The 24000-nt window shown below is 50.1% G+C and overlaps 1 protein-coding gene across 1 annotated transcript in view; it reads left to right on the plus strand.

The window, feature by feature from the left end:
- LOC106591548 (voltage-dependent T-type calcium channel subunit alpha-1H) overlaps positions 1–24000 on the plus strand; it is a 125718-nt gene that overhangs the window by 76032 nt on the left and 25686 nt on the right. The window contains exons 25-27 of the mRNA XM_082976101.1: positions 8023–8174; positions 8978–9087; positions 10489–10622. Coding sequence (XP_082832227.1) covers positions 8023–8174; positions 8978–9087; positions 10489–10622 — 396 coding nt within the window. The remainder of the gene's footprint in view (positions 1–8022; positions 8175–8977; positions 9088–10488; positions 10623–24000) is intronic.

Genomic DNA, 24000 nt, shown 5'->3' on the forward strand with positions numbered 1-24000 from the left:
TATAAACACTGTTACAGCTGAGATCTCTACAGTATAAACCCTGGTCAGCGATATCTCTACAGTATAAACCCTGCTACAGCTGATATCTCTACAGTATAAACCCTGCTACAGCTGATATCTCTACAGTATAAACCCTGCTACAGCTGATATCTCTACAGTATAAACCCTGCTACAGCTGATATCTCTACAGCTGATATCTCTATAGTATAAACCCTGCTACAGCTGATATCTCTACAGTATAAACCCTGCTACAGCTGATATCTCTACAGTATAACCCCTGCTACAGCTGATATCTCTACAGTATAAACCCTGTTACAGCTGATATCTCTAGAGTATAAACCCTGCTACAGCTGATATCTCTATAGTATAAACCCTGCTACAGCTGATATCTCTACAGTATAAACCCTGCTACAGCTGATATCTCTATAGTATAAACCCTGCTACAGCTGATATCTCTACAGTATAAACCCTGCTACAGCTGATATCTCTACAGTATAAACCCTGCTACAGCTGATATCTCTACAGCTGATATCTCTATAGTATAAACCCTGCTACAGCTGATATCTCTATAGTATAAACCCTGTTACAGCTGATATCTCTACAGTATAAACCCTGCTAGATATCTCTACAGTATAAACCCTGCTACAGCTGATATCTCTACAGTATAAACCCTGTTACAGCTGATATCTCTACAGTATAAACCCTGCTAGATATCTCTACAGTATAAACCCTGCTACAGCTGATATCTCTACAGTATAAACCCTGTTACAGCTGATATCTCTACAGTATAAACCCTGCTACAGCTGATATCTGTAGAGTATAAACCCTGCTACAGCTGATATCTCTACAGTATAAACCCTGTTACAGCTGATATCTCTACAGTATAAACCCTGCTAGATATCTCTACAGTATAAACCCTGTTACAGCTGATATCTCTACAGTATAAACCCTTCTACAGCTGATATCTCTACAGTATAAACCCTGCTACAGCTGATATCTCTACAGTATAAACCCTGCTACAGCTGATATCTCTACAGTATAAACCCTGCTAGATATCTCTACAGTATAAACCCTTCTACAGCTGATATCTCTACAGTATAAACCCTTCTACAGCTGATATCTCTACAGTATAAACCCTGTCTACAGCTGATATCTCTACAGTATAAACCCTGCTCAGCGATATCTCTACAGTATAAACCCTGCTAGATATCTCTACAGTATAAACCCTGTTACAGCTGATATCTCTACAGTATAAACCCTGTTACAGCTGATATCTCTACAGTATAAACCCTGCTACAGCTGATATCTCTACAGTATAAACCCTGCTACAGCTGATATCTCTACAGTATAAACCCTGCTACAGCTGATATCTCTACAGTATAAACCCTGCTACAGCTGATATCTCTACAGTATAAACCCTGCTACAGCTGATATCTCTACAGTATAAACCCTGCTACAGCTGATATCTCTACAGTATAAACCCTGCTACAGCTGATATCTCTACAGTATAAACCCTGCTACAGCTGATATCTCTACAGTATAAACCCTGCTACAGCTGATATCTCTACAGTATAAACCCTGCTACAGCTGATATCTCTACAGTATAAACCCTGTTACAGCTGATATCTCTACAGTATAAACCCTGCTACAGCTGATATCTCTACAGTATAAACCCTGCTACAGCTGATATCTCTACAGTATAAACCCTGCTACAGCTGATATCTCTACAGTATAAACCCTGCTACAGCTGATATCTCTACAGTATAAACCCTGCTACAGCTGATATCTCTACAGTATAAACCCTGCTACAGCTGATATCTCTATAGTATAAACCCTGCTACAGCTGATATCTCTACAGTATAAACCCTGCTACAGCTGATATCTCTACAGTATAAACCCTGCTACAGCTGATATCTCTACAGTATAAACCCTGCTACAGCTGATATCTCTACAGTATAAACCCTGCTACAGCTGATATCTCTACAGTATAAACCCTGCTACAGCTGATATCTCTACAGTATAAACCCTGCTACAGCTGATATCTCTATAGTATAAACCCTGCTACAGCTGATATCCCTACAGTATAAACCCTGCTACAGCTGATATCTCTATAGTATAAACCCTGCTACAGCTGATATCCCTACAGTATAAACCCTGCTACAGCTGATATCTCTATATTATAAACCCTGCTACAGCTGATATCTCTACAGTATAAACCCTGGTAGATATCTCTACAGTATAAACCCTGCTACAGCTGATATCTCTACAGTATAAACCCTGCTACAGCTGATATCTCTACAGCTGATATCTCTATAGTATAAACCCTGCTACAGCTGATATCTCTACAGTATAAACCCTGCTACAGCTGATATCTCTACAGTATAAACCCTGCTACAGCTGATATCTCTACAGTATAAACCCTGTTACAGCTGATATCTCTAGAGTATAAACCCTGCTACAGCTGATATCTCTATAGTATAAACCCTGCTACAGCTGATATCTCTACAGTATAAACCCTGCTACAGCTGATATCTCTATAGTATAAACCCTGCTACAGCTGATATCTCTACAGTATAAACCCTGCTACAGCTGATATCTCTACAGTATAAACCCTGCTACAGCTGATATCTCTACAGCTGATATCTCTATAGTATAAACCCTGCTACAGCTGATATCTCTATAGTATAAACCCTGTTACAGCTGATATCTCTACAGTATAAACCCTGCTAGATATCTCTACAGTATAAACCCTGCTACAGCTGATATCTCTACAGTATAAACCCTGTTACAGCTGATATCTCTACAGTATAAACCCTGCTAGATATCTCTACAGTATAAACCTACAGTATAACCCTGATACAGCTGATATCTCTACAGTATAAACCCTGTTACAGCTGATATCTCTACAGTATAAACCCTGCTACAGCGGATATCTGTAGAGTATAAACCCTGCTACAGCTGATATCTCTACAGTATAAACCCTGTTACAGCTGATATCTCTACAGTATAAACCCTGCTAGATATCTCTACAGTATAAACCCTGTTACAGCTGATATCTCTACAGTATAAACCCTGCTACAGCTGATATCTCTACAGTAGAAACCCTGTTACAGCTGATATCTCTAAAGTATAAACCCTGCTAGATATCTCTACAGTATAAACCCTGCTAGATATCTCTACAGTATAAACCCTTCTACAGCTGATATCTCTACAGTATAAACCCTTCTACAGCTGATATCTCTACAGTATAAACCCTGTTACAGCTGATATCTCTACAGTATAAACCCTGCTAGATATCTCTACAGTATAAACCCTGCTAGATATCTCTACAGTATAAACCCTGTTACAGCTGATATCTCTACAGTATAAACCCTGTTACAGCTGATATCTCTACAGTATAAACCCTGCTAGATATCTCTACAGTATAAACCCTGTTACAGCTGATATCTCTACAGTATAAACCCTGCTACAGCTGATATCTCTACAGTAGAAACCCTGTTACAGCTGATATCTCTAAAGTATAAACCCTGCTAGATATCTCTACAGTATAAACCCTGCTAGATATCTCTACAGTATAAACCCTTCTACAGCTGATATCTCTACAGTATAAACCCTTCTACAGCTGATATCTCTACAGTATAAACCCTGTTACAGCTGATATCTCTACAGTATAAACCCTGCTAGATATCTCTACAGTATAAACCCTGCTAGATATCTCTACAGTATAAACCCTGTTACAGCTGATATCTCTACAGTATAAACCCTGCTACAGCTGATATCTCTACAGTATAAACCCTGCTACAGCTGATATCTCTAGAGTATAAACCCTGCTACAGCTGATATCTCTACAGTATAAACCCTGCTACAGCTGATATCTCTACAGTATAAACCCTGCTACAGCTGATATCTATACAGTATAAACCCTGCTACAGCTGATATCTCTACAGTCGTGGCCAAATGTTTTGAGAATGACACAAATATTAATTTTCCCAAAGTCTGCTGCCTTGCATATACTCCAGAATGTTATGAAGAGTGATCAGATGAATTGTAATTAATTGCAAAGTCCCTCTTTGCCATGCAAATGAACTGAATCCCCCAAAAAACATTTCCACTGCATTTCAGCCCTGCCACAAAAGGACCAGCTGACATCATGTCAGTGATTCTCTCGTTAACACAGGTGTGAGTGTTGACGAGGACAAGGCTGGAGATCACTCTGTCATGCTGATTGAGTTCGAATAACAGACTGGAAGCTTCAAAAGGAGGGTGGTGATTGGAATCATTGTTCTTCCTCTGTCAGCCATGGTTACCTGCAAGGAAACATGTGGCGTCATCATTGCTTTGCACAAAAAGGGCTTCACAGGCAAGGATATTGCTGCCAGTAAGATTGCACCTAAATCAACCATTTATCGGATCATCAAGAACTTCAAGGAGAGCGGTTCAATTGTTGTGAAGAAGGCGTCAGGGCGCCCAAGAAAGTCCAGCAAACGCCAGGACCGTTTCCTAAAGTTGATTCAGCTGCGGGATCGGGGCACCAGCAGTACAGAGCTTGCTCAGGAATGGCAGCAGGCAGGTGTGAGGTGAAGACTTTTGGAGGATGGCCTGGTGTCAAGAAGGGCAGCAAAGAAGCCACTTCTCTCCAGGAAAAACATCAGGGACAGACTGATATTCTGCAAAAGGTACAGGGATTGGACTGCTGAGGACTGGGGTAAAGTCATTTTCTCTGATGAATCCCCTTTCCGATTGTTTGGGGCATCCGGAAAAAAGCTTGTCCGGAGAAGACAAGGTGAGCGCTACCATCAGTCCTGTGTCATGCCAACAGTAAAGCATCCTGAGACCATTCATGTGTGGGGTTGCTTCTCAGCCAAGGGAGTGGGCTCACTCACAATTTTGCCTAAGAACACAGCCATGAATAAAGAATGGTACCAACACATCCTCCGAGAGCAACTTCTCCCAACCATCCAGGAACAGTTTGGTGACGAACAATGCCTTTTCCAGCATGATGGAACACCTTGCCATAAGGCAAAAGTGATAACTAAGTGGCTCGGGGAACAAAACATCGATATTTTGGGTCCATGGCCAGGAAACTCCCCAGACCTTAATCCCATTGAGAACTTGTGGTCAATCCTCAAGAGGCGGGTGGACAAACAAAAACCCACAAATTCTGACAAACTCAAAGCATTGATTATGCAAGAATGGGCTGCCATCACTGCAAATATTGACTCTTTGCATCAACTTCATGTAATTGTCAATAACTTTTTTAACTTTTGGCCACGACTGTACAGTATAAACCCTGCTACAGCTGACATCTTTATAATATCAATCAAATGTGTTTATAAAGCCATTTTTACATTATCAGATGTCACAAAGTGTTGTACAGAAACCCAGCCTTTAACCCCAAAACAGCAAGCAATGCAGATGTAGAAGCACGGTGGCTAGCAAAAACTCCCTAGAAAGGCCAAAACCTTAGGAAGAAACCTAGAGAGGAACCAGGCTTTGAGGGGTGGCCAGTCCTCTTCTGGCTGTGCCGGGTGGAGATTATAACTGAACATGGCCAAGATGTTCTAATGTTCATAAATGACCAGCAGGGTCAGATAATAATAATCACAGTGGTTGTCGAGGGTGCAACAGGTCAGCACCTCAGGAGTAAATGTCAGTTGACTTTTCATAGCCGAGCATTCAGAGTTAGAGACAGCAGGTGCGGTAGAGAGAGGGAGAGTCGAAAACAGCAGGTCGAGGTAGCACATCCGGTGAAAACGTCAGGGTTTCATAGCCGCAGGCAGAATAGTTGAAACTAGAGCAGCAGCACGACCAGGTGGACTGGGGACAGCAAGGAGTCATCAGGCCAGGCAGTCCTGAAGCATGGCCCGAAGGCTCAGGTCCTCCTTGAGGAGAGGGAGAGAGAGCGAATTAGAGTTGGCATACTTAAATTCACACAGGACACAAGATAAGCTACATTAGCTACGTTAGCTACGTTAGCTACATTACTACGTTAGCTACATTTGCTACGTTAGTTACATTAGCTACATTAGCTACGTTGGCTACATTAGCTACAACGTTAGCTATATTAGCTACATTAGCTACGTTAGCTACATTAGCTACGTTAGCTACATTACCTACGTTAGCTACATTAGCTACAACGTTAGCTACATTAGCTACGTTAGCTACATTAGCTACAACGTTAGCTATATTAGCTACCTTAGCTACATTATCTACATTAGCTACGTTAGCTACATTAGCTACAACGTTAGCTATATTAGCTACATTAGCTACGTTAGCTACATTAGCTACAACGTTAGCTATATTAGCTACCTTAGCTACATTATCTACATTAGCTACGTTAGCTACATTAGCTACAACGTTAGCTATATTAGCTACCTTAGATATATTAGCTACCTTAGCTATATTAGCTACATTAGCTACGTTAGCTACGTTAGCTCTGAATGTGGGCATGATGTCGGCATGATGTAAGATCTACACACCTACAGCAGCATCAACTCTTAACAAACACGAACAGTACGGTACGGTGCAGTCGGTGCTACTGTGCCGGTAAACATGAGACGGTATCGTCAGTGGTATACCGGTAACACATGGTTTGATGGGCAGCAGACTCAGAAACACAGCTGGAACGTTGCTTGGGACCGTTGACCAATAGATAGATGGTATAGAGTTCAGTAATCACACCGCCACCAAGCGGTAGGTAGTGCAGCAGGAGTTGGGGAATGACCTCACGTGTTTGTCCAGTTTGTCTCAGCAGGGTTTGTGGGTTCATTCAATATCAACATCAGCATCAATTGGAATTTATTTTCTTTTCTTTTTTTAATCATTGAATTGAATTTGCACTTTCTGACTGAATTGACCCCAAACCATGTCTGTCTCATAGTTACTGTCTGTTACTGATGATGTCATAGTTACTGTCCGTTACTGATGATGTCATAGTTACTGTCCGTTACTGAATGTCAACTCCCAAACCATGTCTGTGTCATAGTTACTGTCTGTTACTGATGATGTCATAGTTACTGTCTGTTACTGATGATGTCACAGCTACTGTCTGTTACTGATGATGTCATAGTTACTGTCCGTTACTCAATGTCAACTCCCAAACCATGTCTGTCTCATAGTTACTGTCTGTTACTGATGATGTCATAGTTACTGTCTGTTACTGATGATGTCATAGTTACTGTCTGTTACTGAATCTCAACTTCCTTAGTAATGTCTCTGGTGATGTCTCTGGTGATGTCACTGTTGATGTCATTGGTGATGTCATTGGTAATGTCATTGGTGATGTCACTGGTGATGTTACTGGTGATGTCATTGGTGATGTCATTGGTAATGTTACTGGTGATGTCACTGGTGATGTCACTGGTGATGTCATTGGTGATGTTACTGTTGATGTCACTGGTGATGTCACTGTTGATGTCATTGGTAATGTTACTGTTGATGTCACTGGTGATGTCACTGTTGATGTCATTGGTGATGTTACTGTTGATGTCACTGGTGATGTCATTGGTGATGTCATTGGTAATGTTACTGGTGATGTCACTGGTGATGTCACTGGTGATGTCATTGGTGATGTTACTGTTGATGTCACTGGTGATGTCACTGTTGATATCATTGGTAATGTTACTGTTGTTGTCACTGGTGATGTCACTGTTGATGTCATTGGTAATGTTACTGTTGATGTCACTGGTGATGTCATTGGTAATGTCACTGGTGATGACATTGGTAATGTTACTGGTGATGTCACTGTTGATGTCATTGGTGATGTCACTGTTGATCTCATTGGTGATGTCACTGTTGATGTCATTGGTAATGTTACAGTTGATGTCAGGACACGCCCCCAGGCATGACAAGCCACAGGAAGACACACACACACCTCTGGTCCTCTGTTTGTACATGCCACACCTCTGTGTGTATCTCTCCCTACATGTAGGTGTCCTGACTGTGTGTGTGTGTGTGTGTGTGTGTGTGTGTGTGTGTGTGTGTGTGTGTGTGTGTGTGTGTGTGTGTGTGTGTGTGTTCCAGAGGCCCAACAGAGACCTTACTATGCAGACTACTCCCCGGTTCGTCTCACCATCCACACGTTGTGCACCAGCCACTACCTGGACCTCTTCATCACCGTCATCATCGGCATCAACGTCGTCACCATGAGCATGGAGCATTACAACCAGCCACAGGTAACTATAGCAACCACACTACAACCAGCCTCAGGCAACTATAGCAACCACACCACAACCAGCCTCAGGTAACTATAGCAACCACACCACAACCAGCCTCAGGTAACTATAGCAACCACACCTCACTAAAAAGCCTCGGGTAACTATAGCAACCACACCGCAACCAGCCTCAGGTAACTATAGCAACCACACCACACTACAACCAGCCACAGGTAACTATAGCAACCACACCACAACCAGCCTCAGGTAACTATAGCAACCACACCACAACCAGCTTCAGGTAACTATAGTAACCACACCACAACCAGCTTCAGATTACTATAGCAACCACACCACAACCAGCCTCAGGTAACTATAGCAACCACACCACAACCAGCCTCAGGTAACTATAGCAACCACACCACACTAAAAAAGCCTCGGGTAACTATAGCAACCACACCACAACCAGCCTCAGGTAACTATAGCAACCACACCACACTACAACCAGCCTCAGGTAACTATGGCAACCACACTACAACCATCATCAGGTAGCTGAAGTAACCTCGCACACCGGTAACTATAGCAACCACACTGAAATTAGGTAACTTTGGTAACCATAGCAAACACGAAAGTATGAAAATCAACCAACCACTGGTAACCATGATGGTCTGATAGTGTTCTGTCTTCTGGATCTTTCTACTGGAGGTACTAACTCTGTGTGTGTGTGTGTGTGTGTGTGTGTGTGTGTGTGTGTGTGTGTGTGTGTGTGTGTGTGTGTGTGTGTGTGTGTGTGTGTGTGTGTGTGTGTGTGTGTGTGTGTCCAGTATCTGGAGGAAGCTCTGAAGTACTGTAACTACTTGTTTACCTGTATCTTCATCATCGAGACCCTGCTGAAACTAGTGGCCTTCGGACTGCACAGGTTTTTCAAGGACAGGTACACATTCTACACACTACACACTACACTACACACACTACACTACACACTACACACTACACTACACACTACACACTACACACTACACTACACACACTACACTACACACTACACACTACACTACACACTACACACTACACTACACACTACACTACACACTACACTACACACTACACTACACACACTACACTACACACTACACACACATATACACACACAATACACTCACACACTACACACTACACTACACACACACTACACTACACACTACACACTACACTACACACTACACTACACACACTACACTACACACTACACACACACACACTACACACTACACTACACACACTACAGTACACACTACACACTACACACTACACTACACTACACACACACACACTACACACTACACTACACACACTACACTACACACTACACACTACACACTACACTACACACACTACACTACACACTACACACACACACACTACACACTACACTACACACTACACTACACACTACACACTACACACTACACTACACACACTACACTACACACTACACACACATATACACACACACTACACTACACACTACACACACATATACACACACACTACACTACACACACTACACTACACACTACACACACATATACACACACACTACACTCACACACACTACACTACACATACATATATACACACACACACACACACACACTACACACACACACACTACACACTACACACTACACACACTACACACTACACACACACACACTACACACTACACACACACTACACACACTACACACACACTACACACACACACACACACACACACACATACACACTACACACACTACACTACACATACATACACACTACACACACACACACATACACACACTACACACACTACACTACACATACATACACACACACACACACACACACACACACTACACATACACACACACACACTACACTACACATACACACTACACACACACACACACACATACACACACTACACGCACATACACACACTACACACACTACACTACACATACATACACACACACACACACACACTACACATACACACACACACACACATACACACACTACACACACATACACACACTACACACACTACACTACACATACATACACACACACACACACGCACACACACACACACACACACAAAGTGTTCCTCACTCGGTCATTGGATCTTGACACAAAAATGTGTCTGTGTGTGTTTATGTGTGTGTGTGTGTGTGTGTGTGTGTGTGTGTGTGTGTGTGTGTGTGTGTGTGTGTGTGTGTGTGTGTGTGTGTGTGTGTGTGTGTGTGTGTGTGTGTGTGTGTGTGTGTGTGTGTGTGTGTGTATCCAGGTGGAACCAGCTGGACCTGGCCATAGTGCTGCTGTCCATCATGGGCATCACTCTGGAGGAGCTGAAAATGAACGCATCATTACCCATCAACCCCACCATCATCAGGATCATGAGAGTCCTGAGGATCGCTCGAGGTAGACACAGTCTTGAGGATCGCTCGAGGTAGACACAGTACTGAGGATCGCTCGAGGTAGACAGTCCTGAGGATCGCTCGAGGTAGACACAGGATTGAGGATCGCTCGAGGTAGACACAGTACTGAGGATCGCTCGAGGTAGACACAGTCCTGAGGATCGCTCGAGGTAGACACAGTCCTGAGGATCGCTCGAGGTAGAGGCATCCCTGAGGATCGCTCGAGATAGACACAGTCCTGAGGATCGCTCGAGGTAGACACAGTACTGAGGATCGCTCGAGGTAGACACAGACCTGAGGATCACTCGAGGTAGACACAGTCCTGAGGATCGCTCGAGGTAGACACAGTCCTGAGGATCGCTCGAGGTAGACACAGTCCTGAGGATCGCTCGAGGTAGACACAGTCCTGAGGATCGCTCGAGGTAGACACAGTCCTGAGGATCGCTCGAGGTAGACCCAGTCCTGAGGATCGCTCGAGGTAGACACAGTACTGAGGATCGCTCGAGGTAGACACAGTCCTGAGGATCGCTCGAGGTAGCCACAGTCCTGAGGATCGCTCGAGGTAGGCCCAGTCCTGAGGATCGCTCGACGTAGACACAGTACTGAGGATCGCTCAAGGTAGACACAGTCCTGAGGATCCCTCGAGGTAGACACAGTCCTGAGGATCGCTTGAGGTAGACACAGCCTAGTCCTGAGGATCGCTCGAGGTAGACACAGTACTGAGGTTCGCTCGAGGTAGATACAGTCCTGAGGATCGCTCGAGGTAGACACAGTCCTGAGGATCCCTCGAGGTAGACACAGTACTGAGGATCGCTCGAGGTAGACACAGTACTGAGGATCGCTCGAGGTAGAGACGTCCCTGAGGATCGCTCGAGGTAGACACAGTCCTGAGGATCGCTCGAGGTAGACACAGTACTGAGGGTCGCTCGAGGTAGACACAGACCTGAGGATCGCTCGAGGTAGACACAGTCCTGAGGATTGCTCGAGTTAGACACAGTCCTGAGGATCGCTCGAGGTAGACACAGTCCTGAGGATCGCTCGAGGTAGACACAGTCCTGAGGATCGCTCGAGGTAGACACAGTCCTGAGGATCTCTCGAGGTAGACCCAGTCCTGAGGATCGCTCGAAGGTAGACACAGTCCTGAAGATCGCTCGAGGTAGACACAGTCCTGAGGATCGCTCGAGGTAGACCCAGTCCTGAGGATCCCTCGAGGTAGACACAGTACTGAGGATCGCTCGAGGTAGACACAGTCCTGAGGATCGCTCGAGGTGACACAGTCCTGAGGATCGCTTGAGGTAGACACAGCCTAGTCCTGAGGATCGCTCGATGTAGACACAGTCCTGAGGATCGCTCGAGGTAGACACAGTCCCGAGGATCTCTCGAGGTAGACACAGTACTGAGGATCGCTCGAGGTAGACACAGTACTGAGGATCTCTCCAGGTAGACACAGCAGGGTACTGAGGATCGCTCGAGGTAGACACAGTCCTGAGGATCGCTTGAGGTAAACACAGTCTAGTCCTCAGGATCGCTCGAGGTAGGCACAGTCCTGAGGATCGCTCGAGGTAGACACAGCAGGGTACTGAGGATCGCTCGAGGTAGACACAGCAGGGTACTGAGGATCGCTCGAGGTAGACACAGCAGGGTACTGAGGATCGCTCGAGGTAGACACAGTCCTGAGGATCGCTCGAGGTAGACACAGTCCTGAGGATCACTCGAGGTAGACAGAGTCCTGAGGATCGCTCGAGGTAGACACAGTCCTGAGGATCGCTCGAGGTAGACACAGTCCTGAGGATCGCTCGAGGTAGACACAGTCCTGAGGATCGCTCGAGGTAGACACAGTCCTGAGGATCGCTCGAGGTAGACACATCCCTGAGGATCGCTCGAGGTAGACACATCCCTGAGGATCGCTCGAGGTAGACACAGTCCTGAGGATCGCTCGAGGTAGACACATTACTGAGGATCGCTATAGGTAGACACAGTCCTGAGGATCGCTCGAGGTAGACACAGTCCTGAGGATCGCTCGAGGTAGACACAGTCCTGAGGATCGCTCGAGGTAGACACAGTCCTGAGGATCGCTCCAGGTAGACACAGTCCTGAGGATCGCTCCAGGTAGACACAGTCCTGAGGATCGCTCGAGGTAGACAGTCCTGAGGATCGCTCGAGGTAGTCACAGTCCTGACGATTGCTTGAGGTAGACACAGCCCAGTCCTGAGGATCGCTCGAGGTAGACACAGCAGGGTACTGAGGATCGCTCGAGGTAAACACAGTCCTGAGGATCGCTCGAGGTAGACACAGTCCTGAGGATCGCTCGAGGTAGACACAGTCCTGAGGATCGCTCGAGGTAGACACAGTCCTGAGGATCGCTCGAGGTAGACACAGTACTGAGGATCGCTATAGGTAGACACAGTACTGAGGATCGCTCGAGGTAGACACAGTCCTGAGGATCGCTCGAGGTAGACACAGTCCTGAGGATGGCTCCAGGTAGACACAGTCCTGAGGATCGCTCGAGGTAGACACAGTCCTGAGGATCGCTCGAGGTAGACACAGTCCTGACGATCGCTCGAGGTAGACACAGCCCAGTCCTGAGGATCGCTCCAGGTAGACACAGCAGGGTACTGAGGATCGCTCGAGGTAGACACAGTAATGAGGATCGCTCGAGGTAGGCACAGTCCTCAGGATCGCTCGAGGTAGACACAGTCCTGAGGATCGCTCGAGGTAGACACAGTCCTGAGGATCGCTCGAGGTAGACACATCCCTGAGGATCGCTCGAGGTAGACACAGTCCTGAGGATCGCTCGAGGTAGACACAGTCCTGAGGATCGCTCGAGGTAGACACAGTCCTGAGGATCGCTCGAGGTAGACACATCCCTGAGGATCGCTCGAGGTAGACACAGTCCTGAGGATCGCTCGAGGTAGACACAGTCCTGAGGATCGCTCGAGGTAGACACAGTACTGAGGATCGCTATATGTAGACACAGTCCTGAGGATCGCTCGAGGTAGACACAGTCCTGAGGATCGCTCGAGGTAGACACAGTCCTGAGGATCGCTCCAGGTAGACACAGTCCTGAGGATCGCTCGAGGTAGTCACAGTCCTGACGATTGCTTGAGGTAGACACAGCCCAGTCCTGAGGATCGCTCGAGGTAGACACAGCAGGGTACTGAGGATCGCTCGAGGTAGACACAGTCCTGAGGATCGCTCGAGGTAGACACAGTCCTGAGGATCGCTCGAGGTAGACACAGTCCTGAGGATCGCTCGAGGTAGACACAGTCCTGAGGATCGCTCGAGGTAGACACAGTACTGAGGATCGCTATAGGTAGACACAGTACTGAGGATCGCTCGAGGTAGACACAGTCCTGAGGATCGCTCGAGGTAGACACAGTACTGAGGATCGCTTGAGGTAGACACAGACCTGAGGATCGCTCGAGGTAGACACAGTCCTGAGGATTGCTCGAGGTAGACACAGTCCTGAGGATCGCTCGAAGTAGACACAGTCCTGAGGATCGCTCGAGGTAGACACAGTCCTGAGGATCGCTCGAGGTAGACACAGTCCTGAGGATCTCTCGAGGTAGACCCAGTCCTGAGGATCGCTCGAGGTAGACACAGTCCTGAGGATCGCTCGAGGTAGACACAGTCCTGAGGATCGCTCGAGGTAGACCCAGTCCTGAGGATCCCTCGAGGTAGACACAGTACTGAGGATCGCTCGAGGTAGACACAGTCCTGAGGATCGCTCGGGGTGCAACAGTCCTGAGGATCGCTCGAGGTAGATTCAGTCCTGAGGATCGCTCGAGGTAGACACAGTCCCGAGGATCTCTCGAGGTAGACACAGTACTGAGGATCGCTCGAGGTAGACACAGTACTGAGGATCGCTCCAGGTAGACACAGCAGGGTACTGAGGATCGCTCGAGGAAGACACAGTCCTGAGGATCGCTTGAGGTAGACACAGTCCTGAGGATCACTTGAGGTAAACACAGTCTAGTCCTCAGGATCGCTCGAGGTAGGCACAGTCCTGAGGATTGCTCGAGGTAGACACAGCAGGGTACTGAGGATCGCTCGAGGTAGACATAGCAGGGTACTGAGGATCGCTCGAGGTAGACGCAGCAGGGTACTGAGGATCGCTCGAGGTAGACACAGTCCTGAGGATTGCTCGAGGTAGACACAGTCCTGAGGATCGCTCGAGGTAGACACAGTACTGAGGATCGCTCAAGGTAGACACAGCAGGGTACTGAGGATCGCTCGAGGTAGACACAGCAGGGTACTGAGGATTGCTCGAGGTAGACACAGTCCTGAGGATCGCTCGAGGTAGACACAGTCCTGAGGATCGCTCGAGGTAGACACAGTCCTGAGGATCGCTTGAGGTAAACACAGTCTAGTGCTCCGGATCGCTCGAGGTAGACACAGTCATGAGGATCGCTCGAGGTAGACACAGCAGGGTACTGAGGATCGCTCGAGGTAGACACAGCAGGGTACTGAGGATCGCTCGAGGTAGACACAGTCCTGAGGATCGCTCGAGGTAGACACAGTCCTGAGGATCGCTCGAGGTAGACACGGTCCTGAGGATCGCTCGAGGTAGACACAGTACTGAGGATCGCTCGAGGTAGACACATTCCTGAGGATCGCTCGAAGGTAGACACAGTCCTGAGGATCGCTCGAGGTAAACACATCCCTGAGGATCGCTCGAGGTAGACACAGTCCTGAGGATCGCTCGAGGTAGACACAGTACTGAGGATCGCTCGAGGTAGACACAGTCCTGAGGATCGCTCGAGGTAGACACAGACCTGAGGATCGCTCGAGGTAGACACAGTCCAGACTATCCCTCGAGGTAGACACAGTCCTGAGGATCGCTCGAGGTAGACACAGTACTGAGGATCGCTCGAGGTAGACACAGACCTGAGGATCGCTCGAGGTAGCCACAGTCCTGAGGATCGCTCGAGGTAGACACAGTCCTGAGGATCGCTCGAGGTAGACACAGTCCTGAGGATCGCTCGAGAAAGACACAGCACTGAGGATCGCTCGAGGTAGACAGCCCTGAGGATCGCTCGAGGTAGACACAGTCCTGAGGATCGCTCGAGGTAGACACAGTACTGAGGGTCGCTCGAGGTAGACACAGACCTGAGGATCGCTCGAGGTAGACACAGTCCTGAGGATTTCTCGAGGTAGACACAGTCCTGAGGATCACTCGAGGTAGACACAGTCCTGAGGATCGCTCGAGGTAGACACAGTCCTGAGGATCGCTCGAGGTAGACACAGTCCTGAGGATCTCTTGAGGTAGACCCAGTCCTGAGGATCGCTCGAGGTAGACACAGTCCTGAAGATCGCTCGAGGTAGACACAGTCCTGAGGATCGCTCGAGGTAGACCCAGTCCTGAGGATCCCTCGAGGTAGACACAGTACTGAGGATCGCTTGAGGTAGACACAGTCCTGAGGATCGCTCGAGGTGACACAGTCCTGAGGATCGCTTGAGGTAGACACAGCCTAGTCCTGAGGATCGCTCGATGTAGACACAGTCCTGAGGATCGCTCGAGGTAGACACAGTCCCGAGGATCTCTCGAGGTAGACACAGTACTGAGGATGGCTCGAGGTAGACACAGTACTGAGGATCTCTCCAAGTAGACACAGCAGGGTACTGAGGATCGCTCGAGGTAGACACAGTCCTGAGGATCGCTTGAGGTAAACACAGTCTAGTCCTCAGGATCGCTCGAGGTAGGCACAGTCCTGAGGATCGCTCGAGGTAGACACAGCAGGGTACTGAGGATCGCTCGAGGTAGACACAGCAGGGTACTGAGGATCGCTCGAGGTAGACACAGCAGGGTACTGAGGATCGCTCGAGGTAGACACAGTCCTGAGGATCGCTCGAGGTAGACACAGTCCTGAGGATCACTCGAGGTAGACAGAGTCCTGAGGATCGCTCGAGGTAGACACAGTCCTGAGGATCGCTCGAGGTAGACACAGTCCTGAGGATCGCTCGAGGTAGACACAGTCCTGAGGATCGCTCGAGGTACACAGTCCTGAGGATCGCTCGAGGTAGACACAGTCCTGAGGATCGCTCGAGGTAGACACAGTCCTGAGGATCGCTCGAGGTAGACACATCCCTGAGGATCGCTCGAGGTAGACACATCCCTGAGGATCGCTCGAGGTAGACACAGTCCTGAGGATCGCTCGAGGTAGACACATTACTGAGGATCGCTATAGGTAGACACAGTCCTGAGGATCGCTCGAGGTAGACACAGTCCTGAGGATCGCTCGAGGTAGACACAGTCCTGAGGATCGCTCGAGGTAGACACAGTCCTGAGGATCGCTCCAGGTAGACACAGTCCTGAGGATCGCTCCAGGTAGACACAGTCCTGAGGATCGCTCGAGGTAGACAGTCCTGAGGATCGCTCGAGGTAGTCACAGTCCTGACGATTGCTTGAGGTAGACACAGCCCAGTCCTGAGGATCGCTCGAGGTAGACACAGCAGGGTACTGAGGATCGCTCGAGGTAGACACAGTCCTGAGGATCGCTCGAGGTAGACACAGTCCTGAGGATCGCTCGAGGTAGACACAGTCCTGAGGATCTCTTGAGGTAGACCCAGTCCTGAGGATCGCTCGAGGTAGACACAGTCCTGAAGATCGCTCGAGGTAGACACAGTCCTGAGGATCGCTCGAGGTAGACCCAGTCCTGAGGATCCCTCGAGGTAGACACAGTACTGAGGATCGCTTGAGGTAGACACAGTCCTGAGGATCGCTCGAGGTGACACAGTCCTGAGGATCGCTTGAGGTAGACACAGCCTAGTCCTGAGGATCGCTCGATGTAGACACAGTCCTGAGGATCGCTCGAGGTAGACACAGTCCCGAGGATCTCTCGAGGTAGACACAGTACTGAGGATCGCTCGAGGTAGACACAGTACTGAGGATCTCTCCAAGTAGACACAGCAGGGTACTGAGGATCGCTCGAGGTAGACACAGTCCTGAGGATCGCTTGAGGTAAACACAGTCTAGTCCTCAGGATCGCTCGAGGTAGGCACAGTCCTGAGGATCGCTCGAGGTAGACACAGCAGGGTACTGAGGATCGCTCGAGGTAGACACAGCAGGGTACTGAGGATCGCTCGAGGTAGACACAGCAGGGTACTGAGGATCGCTCGAGGTAGACACAGTCCTGAGGATCGCTCGAGGTAGACACAGTCCTGAGGATCACTCGAGGTAGACAGAGTCCTGAGGATCGCTCGAGGTAGACACAGTCCTGAGGATCGCTCGAGGTAGACACAGTCCTGAGGATCGCTCGAGGTAGACACAGTCCTGAGGATCGCTCGAGGTACACAGTCCTGAGGATCGCTCGAGGTAGACACAGTCCTGAGGATCGCTCGAGGTAGACACAGTCCTGAGGATCTCTCGAGGTAGACACATCCCTGAGGATCGCTCGAGGTAGACACATCCCTGAGGATCGCTCGAGGTAGACACAGTCCTGAGGATCGCTCGAGGTAGACACATTACTGAGGATCGCTATAGGTAGACACAGTCCTGAGGATCGCTCGAGGTAGACACAGTCCTGAGGATCGCTCGAGGTAGACACAGTCCTGAGGATCGCTCGAGGTAGACACAGTCCTGAGGATCGCTCCAGGTAGACACAGTCCTGAGGATCGCTCCAGGTAGACACAGTCCTGAGGATCGCTCGAGGTAGACAGTCCTGAGGATCGCTCGAGGTAGTCACAGTCCTGACGATTGCTTGAGGTAGACACAGCCCAGTCCTGAGGATCGCTCGAGGTAGACACAGCAGGGTACTGAGGATCGCTCGAGGTAGACACAGTCCTGAGGATCGCTCGAGGTAGACACAGTCCTGAGGATCGCTCGAGGTAGACACAGTCCTGAGGATCGCTCGAGGTAGACACAGTCCTGAGGATCGCTCGAGGTAGACACAGTACTGAGGATCGCTATAGGTAGACACAGTACTGAGGATCGCTCGAGGTAGACACAGTCCTGAGGATCGCTCGAGGTAGATTCAGTCCTGAGGATCGCTCGAGGTAGACACAGTCCCGAGGATCTCTCGAGGTAGACACAGTACTGAGGATCGCTCGAGGTAGACACAGTACTGAGGATCGCTCCAGGTAGACACAGCAGGGTACTGAGGATCGCTCGAGGAAGACACAGTCCTGAGGATCGCTTGAGGTAGACACAGTCCTGAGGATCACTTGAGGTAAACACAGTCTAGTCCTCAGGATCGCTCGAGGTAGGCACAGTCCTGAGGATTGCTCGAGGTAGACACAGCAGGGTACTGAGGATCGCTCGAGGTAGACATAGCAGGGTACTGAGGATCGCTCGAGGTAGACGCAGCAGGGTACTGAGGATCGCTCGAGGTAGACACAGTCCTGAGGATTGCTCGAGGTAGACACAGTCCTGAGGATCGCTCGAGGTAGACACAGTACTGAGGATCGCTCAAGGTAGACACAGCAGGGTACTGAGGATCGCTCGAGGTAGACACAGCAGGGTACTGAGGATTGCTCGAGGTAGACACAGTCCTGAGGATCGCTCGAGGTAGACACAGTCCTGAGGATCGCTCGAGGTAGACACAGTCCTGAGGATCGCTTGAGGTAAACACAGTCTAGTGCTCAGGATCGCTCGAGGTAGACACAGTCATGAGGATCGCTCGAGGTAGACACAGCAGGGTACTGAGGATCGCTCGAGGTAGACACAGCAGGGTACTGAGGATCGCTCGAGGTAGACACAGTCCTGAGGATCGCTCGAGGTAGACACAGTCCTGAGGATCGCTCGAGGTAGACACAGTCCTGAGGATCGCTCGAGGTAGACACAGTACTGAGGATCGCTCGAGGTAGACACATTCCTGAGGATCGCTCGAAGGTAGACACAGTCCTGAGGATCGCTCGAGGTAAACACATCCCTGAGGATCGCTCGAGGTAGACACAGTCCTGAGGATCGCTCGAGGTAGACACAGTACTGAGGATCGCTCGAGGTAGACACAGTCCTGAGGATCGCTCGAGGTAGACACAGACCTGAGGATCGCTCGAGGTAGACACAGTCCAGAGGATCCCTCGAGGTAGACACAGTCCTGAGGATCGCTCGAGGTAGACACAGTACTGAGGATCGCTCGAGGTAGACACAGACCTGAGGATCGCTCGAGGTAGCCACAGTCCTGAGGATCGCTCGAGGTAGACACAGTCCTGAGGATCGCTCGAGGTAGACACAGTCCTGAGGATCGCTCGAGAAAGACACAGCACTGAGGATCGCTCGAGGTAGACAGCCCTGAGGATCGCTCGAGGTAGACACAGTCCTGAGGATCGCTCGAGGTAGACACAGTACTGAGGGTCGCTCGAGGTAGACACAGACCTGAGGATCGCTCGAGGTAGACACAGTCCTGAGGATTGCTCGAGGTAGACACAGTCCTGAGGATCGCTCGAGGTAGACACAGTCCTGAGGATCGCTCGAGGTAGACACAGTCCTGAGGATCGCTCGAGGTAGACACAGTCCTGAGGATCTCTCGAGGTAGACCCAGTCCTGAGGATCGCTCGAGGTAGACACAGTCCTGAAGATCGCTCGAGGTAGACACAGTCCTGAGGATCGCTCGAGGTAGACCCAGTCCTGAGGATCCCTCGAGGTAGACACAGTACTGAGGATCGCTCGAGGTAGACACAGTCCTGAGGATCGCTCGAGGTGACACAGTCCTGAGGATCGCTTGAGGTAGACACAGCCTAGTCCTGAGGATCGCTCGATGTAGACACAGTCCTGAGGATCGCTCGAGGTAGACACAGTCCCGAGGATCTCTCGAGGTAGACACAGTACTGAGGATCGCTCGAGGTAGACACAGTACTGAGGATCTCTCCAAGTAGACACAGCAGGGTACTGAGGATCGCTCGAGGTAGACACAGTCCTGAGGATCGCTTGAGGTAAACACAGTCTAGTCCTCAGGATCGCTCGAGGTAGGCACAGTCCTGAGGATCGCTCGAGGTAGACACAGCAGGGTACTGAGGATCGCTCGAGGTAGACACAGCAGGGTACTGAGGATCGCTCGAGGTAGACACAGCAGGGTACTGAGGATCGCTCGAGGTAGACACAGTCCTGAGGATCGCTCGAGGTAGACGCAGTCCTGAGGATCGCTCGAGGTAGACACAGTACTGAGGATCGCTATAGGTAGACACAGTACTGAGGATCGCTCGAGGTAGACACAGTCCTGAGGGTCGCTCGAGGTAGACACAGTCCTGAGGATGGCTCCAGGTAGACACAGTCCTGAGGATCGCTCGAGGTAGACACAGTCCTGAGGATCGCTCGAGGTAGACACAGTCCTGACGATCGCTCGAGGTAGACACAGCCCAGTCCTGAGGATCGCTCCAGGTAGACACAGCAGGGTACTGAGGATCGCTCGAGGTAGACACAGTCCTGAGGATCGCTCGAGGTAGGCACAGTCCTCAGGATCGCTCGAGGTAGACACAGTCCTGAGGATCGCTCGAGGTAGACACAGTCCTGAGGATCGCTCGAGGTAGACACATCCCTGAGGATCGCTCGAGGTAGACACAGTCCTGAGGATCGCTCGAGGTAGACACAGTCCTGAGGATCGCTCGAGGTAGACACAGTCCTGAGGATCGCTCGAGGTAGACACATCCCTGAGGATCGCTCGAGGTAGACACAGTCCTGAGGATCGCTCGAGGTAGACACAGTACTGAGGATCGCTATATGTAGACACAGTCCTGAGGATCGCTCGAGGTAGACACAGTCCTGAGGATCGCTCGAGGTAGACACAGTCCTGAGGATCGCTCCAGGTAGACACAGTCCTGAGGATCGCTCCAGGTAGACACAGTCCTGAGGATCGCTCGAGGTAGACACAGTCCTGAGGATCTCTCGAGGTAGACCCAGTCCTGAGGATCGCTCGAGGTAGACACAGTCCTGAAGATCGCTCGAGGTAGACACAGTCCTGAGGATCGCTCGAGGTAGACCCAGTCCTGAGGATCCCTCGAGGTAGACACAGTACTGAGGATCGCTCGAGGTAGACACAGTCCTGAGGATCGCTCGAGGTGACACAGTCCTGAGGATCGCTTGAGGTAGACACAGCCTAGTCCTGAGGATCGCTCGATGTAGACACAGTCCTGAGGATCGCTCGAGGTAGACACAGTCCCGAGGATCTCTCGAGGTAGACACAGTACTGAGGATCGCTCGAGGTAGACACAGTACTGAGGATCTCTCCAAGTAGACACAGCAGGGTACTGAGGATCGCTCGAGGTAGACACAGTCCTGAGGATCGCTTGAGGTAAACACAGTCTAGTCCTCAGGATCGCTCGAGGTAGGCACAGTCCTGAGGATCGCTCGAGGTAGACACAGCAGGGTACTGAGGATCGCTCGAGGTAGACACAGCAGGGTACTGAGGATCGCTCGAGGTAGACACAGCAGGGTACTGAGGATCGCTCGAGGTAGACACAGTCCTGAGGATCGCTCGAGGTAGACGCAGTCCTGAGGATCGCTCGAGGTAGACACAGTACTGAGGATCGCTATAGGTAGACACAGTACTGAGGATCGCTCGAGGTAGACACAGTCCTGAGGGTCGCTCGAGGTAGACACAGTCCTGAGGATGGCTCCAGGTAGACACAGTCCTGAGGATCGCTCGAGGTAGACACAGTCCTGAGGATCGCTCGAGGTAGACACAGTCCTGACGATCGCTCGAGGTAGACACAGCCCAGTCCTGAGGATCGCTCCAGGTAGACACAGCAGGGTACTGAGGATCGCTCGAGGTAGACACAGTCCTGAGGATCGCTCGAGGTAGGCACAGTCCTCAGGATCGCTCGAGGTAGACACAGTCCTGAGGATCGCTCGAGGTAGACACAGTCCTGAGGATCGCTCGAGGTAGACACATCCCTGAGGATCGCTCGAGGTAGACACAGTCCTGAGGATCGCTCGAGGTAGACACAGTCCTGAGGATCGCTCGAGGTAGACACAGTCCTGAGGATCGCTCGAGGTAGACACATCCCTGAGGATCGCTCGAGGTAGACACAGTCCTGAGGATCGCTCGAGGTAGACACAGTACTGAGGATCGCTATATGTAGACACAGTCCTGAGGATCGCTCGAGGTAGACACAGTCCTGAGGATCGCTCGAGGTAGACACAGTCCTGAGGATCGCTCCAGGTAGACACAGTCCTGAGGATCGCTCCAGGTAGACACAGTCCTGACGATCGCTCCAGGTAGACACAGTCCTGAGGATCGCTCGAGGTAGACAGTCCTGAGGATCGCTCGAGGTAGTCACAGTCCTGACGATTGCTTGAGGTAGACACAGCCCAGTCCTGAGGATCGCTCGAGGTAGACACAGCAGGGTACTGAGGATCGCTCGAGGTAGACACGATCCTGATTATCGCTCGAGGTAGACACAGTCCTGAGGATCGCTCGAGGTAGACACAGTCCTGAGGATCGCTCGAGGTAGACACAGTCCTGAGGATCGCTCGAGGTAGACACAGTCCTGAGGATGGCTCCAGGTAGACACAGTCCTGAGGATCGCTCGAGGTAGACACAGTCCTGAGGATCGCTCGAGGTAGACACAGTCCTGACGATCGCTCGAGGTAGACACAGCCCAGTCCTGAGGATCGCTCCAGGTAGACACAGCAGGGTACTGAGGATCGCTCGAGGTAGACACAGTCCTGAGGATCGCTCGAGGTAGACACAGTACTGAGGATCGCTATAGGTAGACACAGTACTGAGGATCGCTCGAGGTAGACACAGTCCTGAGGATCGCTCGAGGTAGACACAGTCCTGAGGATGGCTCCAGGTAGACACAGTCCTGAGGATCGCTCGAGGTAGACACAGTCCTGAGGATCGCTCGAGGTAGACACAGTCCTGACGATCGCTCGAGGTAGACACAGCCCAGTCCTGAGGATCGCTCCAGGTAGACACAGCAGGGTACTGAGGATCGCTCGAGGTAGACACAGTCCTGAGGATCGCTCGAGGTAGGCACAGTCCTGAGGATCGCTCGAGGTAGACACAGTCCTGAGGATCGCTCGAGGTAGACACAGTCCTGAGGATCGCTCGAGGTAGACACATCCCTGAGAATCGCTCGAGGTAGACACAGTCCTGAGGATCGCTCGAGGTAGGAACAGTCCTGAGGATCGCTCGAGGTAGACACAGTCCTGAGGATCGCTCGAGGTAGACACATCCCTGAGGATCGCTCGAGGTAGACACAGTCCTGAGGATCGCTCGAGGTAGACACAGTACTGAGGATCGCTATATGTAGACACAGTCCTGAGGATCGCTCGAGGTAGACACAGTCCTGAGGATCGCTCGAGGTAGACACAGTCCTGAGGATCGCTCGAGGTAGGCACAGTCCTGAGGATCGCTCGAGGTAGACACAGTCCTGAGGATCGCTCGAGGTAGACACAGTCCTGAGGATCGCTCGAGGTAGACACATCCCTGAGGATCGCT

This window comes from Salmo salar, chromosome 06 (genome assembly GCF_965601325.2).
Source record: "Salmo salar chromosome 06, fSalSal1, whole genome shotgun sequence".
In the NCBI taxonomy this organism is placed as follows: Eukaryota; Metazoa; Chordata; class Actinopteri; order Salmoniformes; family Salmonidae; genus Salmo; species Salmo salar.